At 44.6% G+C, this 14,448-nt stretch overlaps 1 protein-coding gene across 1 annotated transcript in view; it reads right to left on the bottom strand.

Annotated features, from left to right (window-relative positions):
* The window catches only part of LOC120944456 (contactin-associated protein-like 5), a 189,918-nt gene that overhangs the window by 56,566 nt on the left and 118,904 nt on the right, over positions 1 to 14,448 (bottom strand). Inside the window, exons 11-12 of the mRNA XM_040358515.1 lie at positions 13,301 to 13,428; positions 8,777 to 8,947 (exon numbers count right to left, since the gene is read on the bottom strand). Of these exons, the coding sequence (XP_040214449.1) occupies positions 8,777 to 8,947; positions 13,301 to 13,428 (299 nt within the window). The remainder of the gene's footprint in view (positions 1 to 8,776; positions 8,948 to 13,300; positions 13,429 to 14,448) is intronic.

The raw sequence follows: 14,448 nt of genomic DNA on the forward strand, positions 1-14,448 counted from the left end.
ATGACTTTCGGAAAAAGTTTCACACTGCAATTTGCAATTTTCATTTGCTTCTTTGTTTCTTGTATTCCATCGTAAAGCTTTTGATGAGCAATTTATGAAAAGTAGATTGAAAGTAGAAAAAAAAAAAAAAGATGCAAAAACATTTAACTCCAAAATGTTCCGTCTTCCACCCACAGAGAACGAATCACAAGATGCATGCGGGGCGATTGAATGCCATTTGTTAGATTGTGTTCATTATGTTATCATCATACTCCTCAGACTTTTGAAAGGTTATTATTCAAATCCTACTTTATTTATATATTTATTATATAAAGTCGGGTTGTTGAGACCGCCACGTTGATGTCATTTCACTGTAACCGATGACACCAATTAAATAAAAAAAAACGCACAGTAATTATTAAGCTCAAGATTTTGAAAAACACACATCCATCATTCTCACTCATGTTGTTATTAGCATAATGTCTCCTTCCAGATCGAGATAAAAGGTCAAAATTAAGTAATTAAAAAAGCAAAGTGACCAGAATAAGCAAACGTGGTAAAAAAAAACAGTTTTTGCCTATTTCCTTGGCAGTGTTTGTTTCTGTAAGTGACAGGTCTTCTTTGTAGGGGTACTAGATGGAATACTAGATGAGGTACTAGATGGAATACTAGATGAGGTACTAGATGGAATACTAGATGAGGTACTAGATGGAATATTAGATGAGGTACTAGATGAAAGACTAGATGAGGTACTAGATGAAAGACTAGATGAGGTACTAGATGAAAGACTAGATGAGGTACTAGATGAAAGACTAGATGAGGTATTAGATGGAATATTAGATGAGGTACTAGACAAGGTACTAGATGGAAGACTACATGGAATACTAGATGAGGTACTAGATGGAAGACTAGATGAGGTACTAGATGAAAGTCTAGACAAGGTACTAGATGGAAGACTAGATGAGGTACTAGATGGAAGACTAGATGAGGTACTAGATGAAAGTCTAGACGAGGTACTAGATGGAAGACTAGATGAGGTACTAGATGGAAGACTAGATGAGGTACTAGATAGAAGACTAGGTGAGGTACTAGATGGAAGACTAGATGAGGTACTAGATGGAAGACTAGATGAGGTACTAGATGAAAGTCTAGATGAGGTACTAGATGGAAGACTAGATGAGGTACTAGATGGAAGACTAGATGAGGTACTAGATGGAAGACTAGATGAGGTACTAAATGAAAATCTAGACGAGGTACTAGATAGAAGACTAGATGAGGTACTAGATGGAAGACTAGATGAGGTACTAGATGGAATACTAGATGAGGTACTAGATGGAAGACTAGATGAGGTAGTAGATGGAAGACTAGATGAGGTACTAGATGGAAGTCTAGACGAGGTACTAGATGGAAGACTAGATGAGGTACTAGATGGAAGACTAGATGAGGTACTAGATGGAAGACTAGATGAGGTACTAGATGGAAGACTAGATGAGGTACTAGATGGAAGACTAGATGAGGTACTAGATAGAAGACTAGATGAGGTACTAGATGGAAGACTAGATGAGGTACTAGATGGAAGACTAGATGAGGTACTAGATGGAAGACTAGATGAGGTACTAGATGGAAGACTCGATGAGGTACTAGATGGAAGACTAGATGAGGTACTAGATGGAAGACTAGATGAGGTACTAGATGGAAGACTAGATGGAATATTAGAATTTGAATGCAAACCCGCCAAGGTATGTTCTGAAAGGCATAGTGGGGTTAATTTACTAAAACTGTGTAAAATCTGATGCAGCTGTGCATGGTAGCAAATCAGCTTCTAAATGTAGCTTGTTCAATTACAGTAAGCTTTGACAATAAAACCTGGAAGATGATTGGTTTCTATGCAGAGCTGCACCAGATTTTGCATTCTCCAGTATTAGTAAATCAACCCCAGTGAGACTTTTGAAAAAAAAAATGTTTTTGCCAAAATCCTTTGCAAAATGCAGAAAAAAGATTTGTATTTTGTTTTGCACAAAGTTATCAATCAATAACATATTCATAACACACATCGTGGACACAGTTAGAACTGCACCCATGAACACATTCTGCTTCTCCCCCCGTCTTTGGTGATACCGCATGCGTGAGACATTTTCACAGCCTAGGCAGGGATTCAAAATCCAAGGAGCACCTTCAGGAGTTCCAGGGGCCATAAATTACAAATCTAATTTCCTGACTACCTATTACATTTTTTGAAGGCCCCGAAGAACCAGGACATTGAAAACACTGACAAAATGACAACATTTTGGAAAGCAAACACCTCAAGGTATCTTTTAAAAGGCATGGCGAGTCTTTTGAAGACTTCATGTTTTTGTCACAAGCTTGTGGAAAATGCCGAATGAAAATGCCTTTTTTTTTTTTACACAAAGATGTCAGTCTATAAGATATTTCTAACACCCAGTGGGGCAGATTCAGGTAGCTTTTACGGCGGCGTATCTCCAGATACGCCGCCGTAATTTGAAATCTGCGCCGGCGTATCGTTACGCCGATTCTCAAAGGCAGATACGCCGACGTAACTTGAATGTGGCGACGTATAATTGTGTGCAATATTACGTTGACCGCTAGGGGCACTTCCGTTGTTTTCGGCGTAGAATATGCAAATTACCTAGTTACGTCGATTCACGAACGTACGTTCGCACGTTGTTTGCGTAAGGCTTTTTCAGCTTAACGTTGCTCCTGCTATTAGGAGGCGCAGCCAATGTTAAGTATGGACGTCGTTCCCGCTTCGAAATTTGAATTTCTTACGTTGTTCGCGTAAGTCATTCGCGAATAGGGCTGGACGTAATTTACATTCACGTCGAAACCAATACATTGTTGCGGCGTACTTGAGAGCAATGCACACTGAGATATGTACACGGACGGCGCATGTGCCATTTGTAAAACACGTCAATCACGTCAGGTCATAACACATTAGCATAAAACACACCCCCCCTTCCACATTTGAATTACGCGGGCTTACGCCGGCCCCATTTACGCTACGCCGCCGCAACTTACGGAGCAGGTGCTTTGTGAATACTGCACTTGCTCCTGTAAGTTGCGTCGGCGTAGCGTAAATACAATACGCTGTGCCGCCGTAACTAGGCGCGCAGGTACCTGAATCTGCCCCAGTATAGGTATTCATGGATTGTATCCCAAAACCCATTCTGTCACTCCTTCTCAACATTGTAACACCACACGTGGGAGGCTTTTTCACAGCCTAATCACATAGAGAGGCCCAAAATCCAAGGAGCACCTTCAGGTTTTCTACAAGATCATGATGCTGCAGGTTTCTGGAAGGATATACCCATATGTTCTTTAGATTGTAAGCTCAATGAGCAGGGCCCTCCTATTCTTTCTGTATTGAACTGTATTGTAATTGTGCTGTCCCCCCTCTACAGTGTAAAGCGCTGCACAAACTGTTGGCTCTATATAAATCCTGTATAATAACAATGTCCTCCAAAAACGATGCCTGTACCATCCAGCCACTGTACATATGAAGTTAAAATGACCCAGCCAAGAGAAAAGTTGGGGGGTTGCTTTTGCTGAGCTCTCCTTTGAGAATGCTAGTTCCCTGGGTGTCAGTGCTTCCAGAGTTTCCGACTTTGAACAAATATAGAGATGAAGAATTCTGATCCTCATGTACAGTACAAGATTGTTCCAGTTTGCTGACTCGAAAATGAAGCAGTCACGTTAAGAAAACTTTTTCGGTTACGGACTGTAGAATTGCTGTTATGAGCACACTCAAAGCTGCTGAACTTTTTTTCTGCTCCCCTCCGACTAGCCAAGGATTTTATTATTATTTTTTATTTTTTTTTAAACGTCTTCAACTCCGGCTGCGAATAAAAAAAGCTGCCCATGGGCCCTCAAACTCATTAAACAAATAATACATTTGGAGAAAGCTAATCGCTTCCTAATGAGGTTTGATATAATGATAACTGCACATCAAAGTCCAATTCAATTGGTTTTTCATTTTTTGTGGACATAAAATTTTAAATAAAATAAACAGCCATAAATGAGAACGATAATTGCTGATTGTGACTGGAGATAAGAGGAAAACTCAGCACAAAGCCGAAAATAAATACAAAGTCAGAGAAGTTTGGTGTGACTTTTGCTTGTCATTAGTGAAGTGCTGTTTTATGTAGATGGTGCAGATGGGGGTTCTGTAGCCCGGAGGGGCTTTCTCTCATACGTCTCTTGAGAGGCGCGCTCTCCTGGAGGCTCAGAATTGATGTAAAGTGTCGGGTGCAATGCAGTCAAAGTTAGAGAGGATTCACTTAATGATTGCAGCAACTTCTCCGCTCTCAGGTCATATTAAGAATAGTTGCTTTCTAATGCAAAATACATCCGTAAAATGGATACTAACAATGATACTTTGGCAGGGAGCACTTAATGCAATTCTGTAAACAGAGGCGGCTCTTTAATTAGGCAAATTAGTCGCCTAAGGCCTCACACTCACAGGGGCCTCCCGGCCGCCTAACTTACCTAATGCATTACCCCAGTTTTGAATGACAGGCAGCGTTAGGAGCCCTGACTCAGGAGCGGGGCCCACCAGCATCCCTAGCAACCAGTGAATATCGGTGACACCACCCCTTGTGACATCAATGACCCAGCATGCCTTCAGTCAATGATGTCACAAGGGGGTGGGTTCAGCAGGTGACATCACCGGGTGGCCCCCGCCCCTTAGGTATTAAAGAGCAGGATCTGGGGGCCACCTTGTTGAAGGGGGCTTCCAGATTCCGATAAGCCCCCCCTGCCGGCAGACCCCCACAACTACCGGCCAGGGTTGTGGGGAAAAGGGCTCTTGTCTTGAACTATTTTTCCAATCATGGGTGTGAGTGGGGGAGCCCCATGTCAAGTTTTGCCTAAGGCCTCAGAAAGCCTAGAGCCGCCTCTGTCTGTAAATGTGATAGAGAGGATGAATGCACCTGAAACTAAAGCACCGCACCTCAAAATTTGAGTCCAGGTTATTTCAAAGACAAATGTTTAACAGAAACCAATATGCTTTGGGTTCAAGCTCTTCCCCCTTCATCAGGGATTGAGGAAACAAGAACTAATGCTGTCAGGACCTGGATCTGAACCTGCAACCTAAGTTGTGTCTGGCAGTATCTCTTCTCGCTAAGCCACCTGAGATGCTGGACATCTCCTTGTCTGATTCCTTAGACAAGGTTGCATTTGTTTTTTGTCTTGAACCTTGAACCCCTTGCTCCTCCCATGAACTTTTTATTTAAAGTGGTTGTAAACCCTTACAGGCCACTTTCACCTACAGGTAAGCCTAGATTAAGGCTTACCTGTGGGTGCTGGAAAAATCTCCTAAACCTACAAGGGTCCCTGAACGATGCTGTCTGCTGGGCATGCGCCGATGTATTTGGCGCATGCGCACTCTGGAAAGGGCACGCAGGGGTAATGCCGCGACTGGCGGCACCCGGGCGCATTCGCGGAAGTGACGTCACGCGACTTTGGCCAGTCACAGAGCCGGAGTTCACGGGGCCCGGAAGGAAGAGGGGTGAAGAATGGACGCTTCCAGCCAGCGTGGAAATCTGGGACATTGCAGGCTTCAGTTTCAGGTAAGTGACACATAGTGGGCTACTATGCGATGCATAGTAGCCCATTATGCTTTACTTTTGCAGGGAAACAAAGAGGAAGTAAAACACATCAGGGGTTACTTCCTCTTTAAGCCATGCCTTTGTAGTTTCTGTTTGCCATTATTGTGCTCTTTCCAGCCAAAATCTCACTATTGTCACTGTCTGTATCTTCGCTACCTCTCGTTACCAACCTTTGGCTTGTTCCTTGACTACACTTCCACTTAACAACAACTTATAACCATATATTATTGACTAATCTTCTGCTTGATCCCTTCTTGCTATATCTGCTCCTAGACCTAGGCCTGTTCACCTCCTCGTGGGGCGATCCTGAGGACCACGACCTGGTACTAACACGCAGCAAAACCCATCTCCGCCATCAGGAGTGGTAAGGTACCTCTGGTAGGTATTGTCCGAAGTGGTGATTGTGTGCTGATGATTCAGGCGAAAAGCTTAGTCAAGCAGGTCAGGTCAAGCTTAGTCAAGCAGGTCAAGCTTAGTCAAGCAGGTCAAGCAACAGATCAAAGTGGTACACAATCAAAATCCAGAGAGTCAGGTAGGCAGAGGTCATACACAAACGGGCCTTGAAGTACAAAATCAGCAGGCTAGAGAGTAGTCAGGAATTTAGACAGAAGTTCACACAGAGTCATAAAGCTTATAACAACACCCAGGGAGCTAGTCCACAGAAACGGGCACTGAGAGACAGGAAGTGCTGCTATTTATGGGCTGCTTTGATTATAGATTGTCCCCAGCTGGCAGCAGGTGGGGATAGTGAGTCCAAGGTAATGCTTCAAACTGAGAGGACATTGCCATGACTCCAGAGCTCCTCTGTGGCACAACAAGTAAAACTGCAGCTGTGGGACCAGGAAGGTTCTGGTTCAAATACACCCAGGTACATGACAGGAGCTCTGTTGTAACACCAGTCAGTGCTTAGACCCCACACCTCGGGTGAGCCTTCCTCATCAATCAGGGTTACCTGCTTGTATACCTATGCCACTGGCAGGTGGGAGCCTCTTTACTGCTATAGCTACTGGTCTCCGAGCTTGACCCCTGACACCAATTATAATTGTATGTTATAGTGGTGGATGGATTCAATTAAAATTTGTCAGCAACTGGTTCAACCTGGTTCATCACAACCCAAAGGAATTATAGAAATCTTTTGAAGTGTAGGAGGAACCACCCTATTATCAAGCTGGTGTGTGTGTATGGTAACACTGGACTGATGGAAGTTGGAAATTGGTACTTTTGGATTTAATGCAATAAGGAGCCCTCCTTGAAAGGGGCTGAGGAACAGCGAATGGGAAGTGTAGGCTAGACTTTGTTCTGGTCTTGGACTGCTGCTTCTCTGATATATCAGAGAAACCTGGGTAACAAGCGTGCATTGGAGCACAGGCATGGGTATACCAGGATGTGCACAAGAAAGGCAATGTACTGGCACATGCGTGAGCGCGTGCGTGCGCGCATTAGCGCCAGTCCGCCTATTTAAACCAGGCAATAACATGCACACTTTGCTGAGTGGTCTTTCAGCTCGTTTCCGGTTACCAGATCTGTTCCAGTTCCTTGCGTCTGACCCGGCTTCACTTGTACCTGTCTTTGGGTCTCCGCCTGCCTACCTATGACCTCAACTTGTGTTGACTCTGCTCCTGCCTTATCTTCCTGTACCTTGCTGCCCGACTGTGTACCGAACCTGGCCTGTATGCTGTCATAGTCTCTGTCTCACGTCTCTGTACCTGCTCTGCTCGCCTGTTGATGACCCCTGTCTTCCGTTACGGCTACGCCTCCGCCTGCTGTCCCAGCAACACAGAGTTCCTTTCTTCAGTACCTGTCCAGTGACCTCCAGCCATCAGGTCTCTGCCAAGGCCCAGCCAGTACCATCCTCCACATCGACCCTCGTGCCACTCTTCACTCCCTGTCATCGCTGCCAGGGGTGTTGGACAGGAGGTGCAAGAGAAGCCTTTTTTACTGCTCGATGTCCACCAGGTACGTGACACAATAGGTATAATGCCGCGTACAGACGGTCGTTTTTTGTGATGAAAAAAAACGACGTTTTAAATCATGAAATAAAACAACGTTTTTGAAACATCATTTTCAAAGACGAAGTTGCCTACACACAATTGTTTTTTCACAATGCTCTAGCAAAGCGAGGTTACGTTTCACCACTTTTTCCCATTGAAGCTCGCTTCATAACTAGCTTCTGGGCATGCGCGGGTGTAAAAACGTTGTTTTAAACGTCGTTTTTTGCTACACACGGTCAATTTCTGTGAAGTAAAAAACGACGTTTTGAAAAACGACACAAAAAATTCGAGCATGTTCGAATTTTTTTTTGTCGTTTTTCAGAAGACATAAAACAACGTTTTCCCCCACACACGATCATTTTAAATGACGTTTTCAAAAACGTTGTTTTTTTCATCACAAAAAACAACCGTCTGTACGCGGCATAAAGCTTTGGGATGAGGGTCATGGAGGGCCCAATACAAAAGTACATGTCACACATCAGGAATTTTAGTCCAAACTTTTCTTGATATAGTATATCAAGGTAAGCCAACACGTTTCAGGAGAAATTCCTCCCGCTTTTTGGACATGATTGGACTGGCGGTGGGATTGAACTGAGATGCCCATAATTAGGTTTAGATTTGAGCTGTCAGATCAGTTGCCTTTCAAAAAAAAGTCAACTGATCTGACTGTTCGGGTACTCTATATCAACTAAAATTCCTGAAGTGTTGTGAACTTTTGTACCTTGTGCTTCTCATCTCTCAGTCCAAAGCCTAAAAATCTTAGGCCCCGTACACACGACAGAGTTTCTCGGCATAATTCACAGAGAAACTCGGTCAAAACCCGCATTCTGCCGAGAAACTCTGTCGTCTGTACAGTTTTGGCTCGATGGAGCCGCCGAGGAGCTCGACGAGAAAATAGAGAACATGTTCTCTATTTTCTCGTTGTTCTATGGGAGAAGGCGGCCCGCCGAGCTCCTCGGCGGCTTCATCCCAGAACTCGACGAGGAACTCGACGTGCTTGGCACGTCGAGTTCCTCGGCCGTGTGTACGGGGCCTCACTGATCATTACAGATCCACTATAAGTGACTGATATGCAAGCAAAATAGCACGTAGGGTATTCATTTTTAATTAGAGTTATATTTAGTAAGATTTATTAATATTTATATAAATGTATATACTGTATATATATTTTTAGAAACTTACAGGCTAACTCGAGTCTTATGAAGTCTTTCACCCCAAGGATTTCCAGGAAGACTCCGGAGCTGCTGCTAGTTTTGAAGAAGAAGGCGATGTCGGTGCTGAAGTCGGAGTGAAAAGTAGTAAAGTAAAGGTAGGACACGATGGGGCTAAAAGATGCAGAATTCCAAAAATTCCCTACAAGAGCCAAAAACAAAAACAAAAAATGATATATTTAACATTATTGACTAACAAATGAATAGACAATTATATACAGATTGAATCCTGAAGCCTGACTGAAAAAAACTCCCATAGATGACATCATTCCATGTTGACTAGGACATTGCTAAGACACTCCTAGTGTAAGAGTCCAGGGCTTACTACGCATGCACCAATGGTGCATTGCCGCAAGAGGAAATCCGTGTCAACTGAGCATGCGCCAAAAACGTCTCAGTGCGCCAACCCGCATCTGTGCAAAAGACCTGATGAAAAAAAGCAGGAAAATACACAGGAGGCACACAGGAAGTGACCTCAACCTGATGGAAAAAGGCAGGAAAATACACAGGAGGCACACAGGAAGTGACCTCAACCTGATGGAAAAAGGCAGGAAAATACACAGGAGGCGCACAGGAAGTGACCTCAACCTGATGGAAAAAGGCAGGAAAATACACAGGAGGCACACAGGAAGTGACCTCAACCTGATGGAAAAAGGCAGGAAAATACACAGGAGGCGCACAGGAAGTGACCTCAACCTGATGGAAAAAGGCAGGAAAATACACAGGAGGCGCACAGGAAGTGACCTCAACCTGATAGAAAAGGGCAGGAAAATACACAGGAGGTGCACAGGAAGTGACCTCAACCTGATGGCAAAAGGCAGGAAAATACACAGGAGGTGCACAGGAAATGACCTCAACCCGGTAGAAAAAAGATGGGGAAATACCCAGGAGGCGCACAGGAAGTGACCTCAAACTTCCCACTATAAGCCCAGCCCAGACGCTGACAAATTGCTGGATTATCTTCAGTCCCTCCTTGTTCCTGTGCTAGTGTGTGATCTGTCTGAACTTGTTGTGACCTGGAAACCTATTTGACTACTTTTGATTGCTGCTAGCCATTGACCTCGGATTTGTACCTTGACCAGTCTACTTCTTTGTCCACCAAGTCTCTGTCTCCATCTCCAGAGGCTTCAAGGACCCGAGGTGCAAGGGAGGCCTCCCCACTACTTCGGTCTCACCTCAGGTACATGGCCCTTGCGACACCTAGCTGATTCTAATCCCCCTTGTAGCAGTAGCTGTGAGCTCAACAGTTCTGTAATGTAAGAGAAAGTGGACCACACGTGTGTGGGTTTGGGAGCTTACTCCTATGGTGGTGTAGGTGAGCAGTAACGACTGGGAGTGTCTTAGCAACGTCCTAGAAACAAGACAGGATGGGATGATGGGGGATGATGCCATCTCTGGGAGTTTCTCAGGCTTTGTAAGGTATGTAAATTGTCTCTACCTATAGTAAGGGTATTATCCACCAGTTAAAGCTGCACAGTTTGTTCTTATCAACAGGCGCCGCTTTTCTTGAAAAGGTAATTTTTTGGTAAAAGTGATTTAATCCACTATGCCTAATCAGGGCGAAATGCGACTGATGGGTGACGTAGATATCTACGCAGCTAAGCCAAATCATGGTAAAATGTAACTAATCAATGTTGTAGAGGTCTTTACATCATGGGTCAAATTCCAAAATATATTTTTTTCCAAAAATCTTATCTAAGAATTTTCGATCGGATTTCGCACCATTTTGGTGCAGCCATTAAATTTGAGTGAACGGGTATGTTGGAAATTTTTTGAAAGACAAATGATTTTCTAATCAATTGTGAGAGAAATATAATCAAAAAAGAAAATGCGCATGAGCACAAGAAAAAAAAATTCCCCCGAAAGAAAAGACAATTCCCAAGGAAGAAAAGAAGATTCCTGGCCACAAAAAAACCTTTATGTAGCAACATGAGCTGAAATTAAAGGCTTGGTTGGTCGAATTTCGCAATCAAAGGTGGCACCATCGGATCACAAAATTTCTGATTTTGTAAAGATTTTTTTTTTTCGGAATTTGACCCATGTATGGCCTGCATAAGCCTACTCGGGGGGAAATGCGTCAGTGCGTGTGGCTACAGAAGGGGGGCCTAACAGTTAAAAGACCTGCAATAATGTTTTTTGGAAGCGTGACTGAGTGTTTGGCCGTTTATCCCTTTCACGCCGAGCGTACGCATATATGCGTCCTCGCCTACCGTTGTTTAGAGCCGGGGATTGGCTATCCAGACATAACAACCGATGCGGCTAAAAGCCGCTCAGTTGTTATGCCGGAGAAGCGGGAGGGGACATCCCCCCTCCCGCCGCCTCTCGCCGATCTAACCGGGCCTCCCGTCCCACCGCAAGTCTCCGCAATGTAAACACGGATGCGACGTCATGACGTCACTTCCGGGTTTCTCGGCTGCCAATGGCGCCGGGTTTAAAAAAAGTACACAGTATTCAGAATCGCCGTTTTCGGCGATCTGAATACTTTGAATTGCAAAGGAGGGATCGGGGGCCTTTTAGACCCCCGATCCCTCCATAAAGAGTACCTGTCACCACCTATTACTGTCACAAGGGATGTTTACATTCCTTGTGACAGCAATAAAAGTGATCAAAATGTAAAAAAAAAAAAAAAAACACAATTTAATATTATAAAAATGAATAAAATAAATAAGAAAAAAAAAAATGTTTAAAGCGCCCCTGTCCCCGCCAGCTTGCGCAACAAAGAAAACGCATACGTAAGTCGCGCCCGCATATGAAAACGGTGTTCAAATCACACATGTGAGGTATCGCCACGATCATCAGAGCGAGAGCAATAATTCTAGCACTAGACCTCCTCTGTAACTCTAACCTAGTAACCGTAAAACAAGTTTAAAGCGTCGCCTATGGAGATTTTTAGGTACCGTAGTTTGTCGCCATTCCACGAGTGCGTGCAATTATAAAGCGTGACATGCTTGGTATCTATTTACTCGGCGTAACATCATCTTTCACATTAGGTAAAAAAGATTTTTCGGTGTAATAGAGCAAGGACGGGCTCTTACACTCGACACCTGTCAATTCCCAGATTGGGGAGGAAGAGTTGAGTTTGGAGTGGCGCTCAATATAGTGGGTGCTGCAACATGCCCAATTGTTTTTTTTTTCTTTACAAACATTCTGGTCCATGGTGGACTCATCACCAATTCCATTCACAAGTGGCTAGATTCAGAGAGATGGCCGCAACTTTGCGGCGGCGTAGTTTAGCGTGTTTAGGCTACGCCGCCGTAAGTTAGCGAGGCAAGTACTTGATTCTCAAAGTACTTGCCTGAGGGGGTGTGTTTTATGATAATGAGGCTTGACCCGACGAGATTGACGCCTTTTTTGAACTGCGCATGCGCCGGGCGCCTACATTTCCCAGTGTGCATTGCGGCTAAGTCCTATTGATTTCGACGTGGACGTAAACGACGTAAATCCCTATTCACGGACGACTTACGCAAACAACGTAAAATGTTTGAATTTCGAAGCGGGAACGGCGGCCATACTTTAACATTACTATTCCATCTAGTAGACGGAATAACTTTAGGCCTGATAATACGTTACGTAAACGGCGTATCTGTACTGCGTCGGCCGGGCGTACGTTCGTGAATAGGCATAACTAGTGATTTACTTATTCTACGCCGACCGCAATGGAAGCGCCACCTAGCGGCCAGCCAAAATATTGCACCCTAAGATAGGACGGCGCAAGCCGTCGTATCTTAGATAGGTTTAAGTGCATCTCTGTTGGAGAATACACTTAAACCTAGGTCGGCGCAGAATCAGAGTTAAGTCGGCGTATCTACTGATACGCCAACCTAACTCTACCTGAATCTAGCTATAGATCTCTAATGCCTTGTACACACGATCGGAATTTCCGATGGAAAAAGTCAGAAGGGATTTTTTCTTCGGATATTCCGACCGTGTGTGGGCCCCATCGGACTTTTTCCATCTGAGTTCAGAAATAGAACATGTTTTATTTATTTTTTCCGATGGAAAAAAATCCTATAGGAAATTCCGATCGTCTGTGTGGAACTCCGACGGAGAAAACAGGCATGCTCAGAATCAAGTCGACGCATGCTCGGAAGCATTGAACTTCATTTTTCTCGGCTCGTCGTAGTGTTTTACGTCACTGCGTTTTGGACAGTCGGAATTTGGTCTGACAGTGTGTATGCAAGACAGCTAGGGTTAGGGGTTAGGATTAGGGTTAGGGTAGGGGTTAGGGGTTAGGGTTTCCCATTGAAGAATATGGCTAGGACTCAGGAATTGAAACAGGGATCTCCCCCAAAGGTCAAAGGTCAGAAGGCGGGTTCCCAGAGGTCAAAGGTCACAGGGCGTGGCTGACCCACCCCCACCAAAGTGTACCGCCTACCCCAACTAAGTCGGGGAATGAACAAGTCGGGGAAAGCGCGTGTACAGGGCATAGGTCTCAAACCAAAGAATTCTGGCAAAGATGTAGACTGAAAAAAATAAATAAAATGGATCTACTCACTGTCTCCATAGCACCGCAAAGGACCGATTTTCCAGGCCACCTCTGAACCTGATCTGTTGGTGTCGGTGATCACAATCTGAGAGACTGGCAGGTGTTCTTTGAAGGTTAAGAATCCCGTGTCATTCATCCTAAAAACAGAAAAGTGATAATACGTGGCCATGTTAGATCAATGATGTCACGAGCATCCCCCCCCCCTACCTTGGTGTACATGCAGCTGCATGGCAGGGAATGCCCCCTGATGGGGCAGATAGGATCGGCATAGACAGCTTCCTTTTGGGTTACAGACCAAACAAGCTCATCTTTACTGAGAACCACCTGACTTTCCATATTACAGTATGGGGGAAAAAATACTGGTGGGAAGGCTCCTGGAGGAAGGGGCAACTGGCTGGGTGGTGGAAGAAGCCCAGAGTTGGGCTTAAAGTTGGAAAACAGACACTACAACCATCTACTCTTCATGTAAAGCCAAGTTTTATTTCCCTTGGTTAGTAAGCTTTGCATTTTTCTCCATTTGACCTTCTGATACAGAATGACTCGCCGGTTTTGCGTCCCGCGGAGACGTGTGATCTGCGGCCCGCCTGCTGACTCTGAGGATTTACGGCGGTGTTGTCTGTCTTGTGTTCCCGTACAAGGACTGCTGTGATGCTAACAAGAGGAAAAGACAGAAGGGATTGATTGTTTGTTTTGCAATGACACTTCGCACCTCGGGGAGACGGACGGATTGTGTAAGATTGCACACCTCACAGCAAATATCACTTTATCTGAAGCTGCAGGAGACACTTAAAGCTGCTCACCTGGATCCCCCCTTTCCCTCTCATCAGCATGCTAAGGACATCTTTAAATAATAACTTTCCCTTTTCAATACATATGTATTACCAAAAGTATTGGGACGCCTGCCTTTACATGCACATGAACCTTAATGGCATCCCAGTCTTCGTCCGTAGAGTTCAAAATTGATTTGGCCCCGCCCTTTGCAGCTATAACAGCTTCAACTCTTCTGGGAAGGCCGTCTACAAGGTTTAGGAGTGTGTCTATAGGAATTTTTGACCATTCTTCTAGAGGAGCATTTGTGAGGTCAGGTTGGACGAGAAGACCTGGCTTGCAGTCTCCACTCTAATTCATCCCATAGGTGTCCTATTGGGTTGAGGTCA

Source organism: Rana temporaria, chromosome 6, assembly GCF_905171775.1.
Source record: "Rana temporaria chromosome 6, aRanTem1.1, whole genome shotgun sequence".
In the NCBI taxonomy this organism is placed as follows: domain Eukaryota; kingdom Metazoa; phylum Chordata; class Amphibia; order Anura; family Ranidae; genus Rana; species Rana temporaria.